We start from the raw sequence: 2946 nt of genomic DNA on the forward strand, positions 1-2946 counted from the left end.
GGGGCGGGGCGGGGGGCGGGGAGCCGGGTCTGTGTAACGGAGCACTCAGGACCGAGTGCGCACTGCTGTGCGTGTTCTCCTTCCTTTTATTGTTGAGTTTAGTTTCAGCAGGTGGTGGCTCAGTCCTGGTGGCGAGGCCAGCAGCAGGCTGGTCTTACTAATTAGTGCCTCGCCAGTGGTGTTGGGATAGTTTCGCGCCTGTGTAAACAGGCCGGGGTAATGTTAGTGAGCGAGCTGGGAGTGGGGTTTGATAGTACACGTTCAGGCGTTTCCTGTCACCGCGTCTCCATCACACATGTTCCCACCACTGCGCTCTGAGCGGCTCAGACCCAGAGGCGTGGCCTTTTCCCGGGCCTGCTCCTGAGCCCGCAGCCCGCAGGTACCAGGCTCCTCAGAGGGAAGGTCCTGCGGGAGTTCATCTAGAAGCTGGCTCCCACTTACTGGGAAGTACAGTGGCTTTGGGAAAAGAAAGGGGAACCTACAGGATAAGAGAACCTCTGAAGAGTTTACTCAGAGGCACCCTGCCAGGTCCTGGGGGAAGGGCAGAGGGAGCGGCCCCTGAGGCGCTGCCTGCGGTTCGAGCACTGTGCGTCCTCAGTGCTCCTACTGTGGCTGCGCCAGGCGGCCGCGTGGTGACTCGGCCCCTCTCCTAGGAAGTGGAGGTGATGAAGGCTGCGTATCGGAAGGAACTGGAGAAGCACAGGAGCCACGCGCTCCAGCAGAGCCAGCGGCTCGACACCTCCCAGAGGCGGGTTTTGGAGCTGGAAGCTCAGTTGGCCAAGAAAGACCACCTGCTCGTGGAGCAGAAGAAGTACTTGGAGGACGTCAAACTCCAGGCCAGGTAGCTCCGCGGGGGCATGGGAGGGGTCGCGGGCGCGCGAGTGGCTGGGTTCCCACGTGGCCGCTTTGTCTTTCAGAGGCCAGCTGCAGGCCGCCGAGAGCAGGTATGAGGCTCAGAAACGGATCACCCAGGTGTTTGAGCTGGAGGTCTTAGAGTTGTACGGCAGGCTGGAGAAAGATGGCCTCCTGAAAAAACTTGAAGTTGAAAAAACAGAAGCAGCGGAAGCAGCAGAAGAAAGGTAGGAGCAGGGGCTGCGCGGCGAGCGTTGGCAGCGATTCCCGCACGTGGCACGTGCGTTCCAGAGCCCCCGACGCCCCGTCCTCAGGACACCCTGCGACCTCTCCCTGTCCCTTTCCTGGGCCCCCGTCGCTGATGCGCACAGGAAGCGTCCATGCTTGAGGCTGCATCTAATGTGCCTGCTGTGGCTTGGGTGTCCCCAGTGAGAGCCTCGCTTGAGCCCGTTATAAACGCCGAGCGATTGGCAGAGTTTGATGTCAGTGTGAGCCCCCACCTCCCAGACACGGACCCACAGTCACCAATGCTGTTCTCTCCCCGCTCCATTGCAGGCTGGACTGCTGCAACGACAGCTGCTCGGATCCTGTGAGAGGGCACAGCGACACGGTGTCTGGCCACAACGGGGAGACCAGGCCCCCCCGACCTGGCAGCACCCGGGGCGGCGGAGGCAGAGGCGGCGGGGGCAGCAGCAGCAGCAGCAGCAGCAGCCAGCTCTCCACACCGGAGAAGCCCCCGACCCAGAGGGCAGGCCCGTTCAGCAGCCGCTGGGAAACCGCCACGGGCGAGCCCTCCACCAGCATCCCCACGACAGTGGGCTCCCTTCCGAGTTCCAAAAGCTTCCTGGGCATGAAGGCGCGAGAGCTATTTCGGAACAAGAGCGAGAGCCAGTGCGACGAGGACGGGGTGACCATCAGCAGCCTTTCTGAGACGCTCAAGACGGGCGTGGACATGGGCATGGAGGCCAAGACCCCCCTGAGCCCCGACGGCCCACGCCCGGCGCCTCCCAGCCCGGACAGTGTCGGACAGCTCCGCATCATGGACTACAACGAGGCTCACCAGGAGCACAGCTAAGCTGGCGGCCAATCAGTGTTAACTCCTTAGACGTAGACAGGAGGGCGGGTGTGTCCAAGGTTGCTGCTCCCAGGGCGTGAGAGGCCGGCTCAGGGCGGAAGTGGGATGGAGGCCTTTTGACAGCTGCCTGAATGCGGAACGGTTTTTGGATCTGGCGTTGAAATGCCTCTTCCCTCCTGCCTCCCCCCATTGACCTCACAGTGTGTACTAACCGAGGGCCAGTTTGCATTCCTCACCGCTTGGTTTTCTTCCTCCCCACAAGGTTGTGTCCTTTGAACCAGTGCAATATGAGGCCAAATCTCTCTAACACCACTCCTCCCTGAAGCCCGGAGAGCTGGGCCGCGCCGTTAGCCAGGTGGCAGGCAGTGTGTAAGCTGACGTCTTTTTTGTTGGTTTTGGTTCTGAAGTTCAGCGTCTTAATCAGTGGGTTAAAAGAACAACGGTTCAGTCCCCTTCCGTCCTGGTGGTTCCGATAAGCTTCTAGAAGGTTCTGTGTGAACAAAGGTTGGTTGGAAAGTCGGAGCTGGCGCTATGGGGACCGGGTGCCCTTTGGGACGCTCTGTCCCCTTCCCCACTACCTCTTATTTATTTGGTGTTTGCTTGAAAGCTGGTACTGGTCTGACCACGGCTGGTGTGGGCACGCCTGCTATCTGCAGGCGGAAGGGTGGTGGGGAGGAGCCGCCCTCCAGACAGGGCTGTGCTGGCGGAGCCTGGGTGGCTGTCCGTCCGTGTGTCCTGGCACCTCTGTGTCAGCTGCCCTGTGGCGCTGCAGCAGGACGGCTCTGATGGGCCCAGAGCTGCCTCTCAGCCCACGTGACGTTGTTTCTCAGGCTTCAGAGCTCCTCACTAAGTAGGTTCTAGGCCACCAAAAAGGTGACAGCTTTTACACCGGTTCGGGGACCCCGGCCGCCATGTGCTCGGGGCAGGGGCACCGGCCAGAGCGCTGGCTGGCAGAGCAGAACTGGGCAGATGCGCCTGAAATAAACTCTGGAAGCCTGAGAATTCTTGCCTGGTGTCCA

The 2946-nt window shown here is 61.1% G+C and overlaps 1 protein-coding gene across 6 annotated transcripts in view; it reads left to right on the plus strand.

Moving 5' to 3' along the window:
• TSC1 (tuberous sclerosis 1) overlaps nt 1-2929 on the plus strand; it is a 35976-nt gene extending 33047 nt beyond the window's left edge. For all 6 annotated transcript variants that reach the window (XM_005882118.2, XM_005882123.2, XM_005882122.2 and 3 more), the window contains exons 21-23: nt 654-841; nt 918-1079; nt 1408-2929. In XM_005882118.2, the coding sequence (XP_005882180.1) occupies nt 654-841; nt 918-1079; nt 1408-1927 (870 nt within the window). In that variant the 3' untranslated portion in view covers nt 1928-2929. The remainder of the gene's footprint in view (nt 1-653; nt 842-917; nt 1080-1407) is intronic.
• The last annotated feature ends 17 nt before the right edge of the window (nt 2930-2946 follow it).

The sequence above is a fragment of the Myotis brandtii genome, unplaced genomic scaffold (genome assembly GCF_000412655.1).
Source record: "Myotis brandtii unplaced genomic scaffold, ASM41265v1 scaffold699, whole genome shotgun sequence".
Classification (NCBI taxonomy): Eukaryota; Metazoa; Chordata; class Mammalia; order Chiroptera; family Vespertilionidae; genus Myotis; species Myotis brandtii.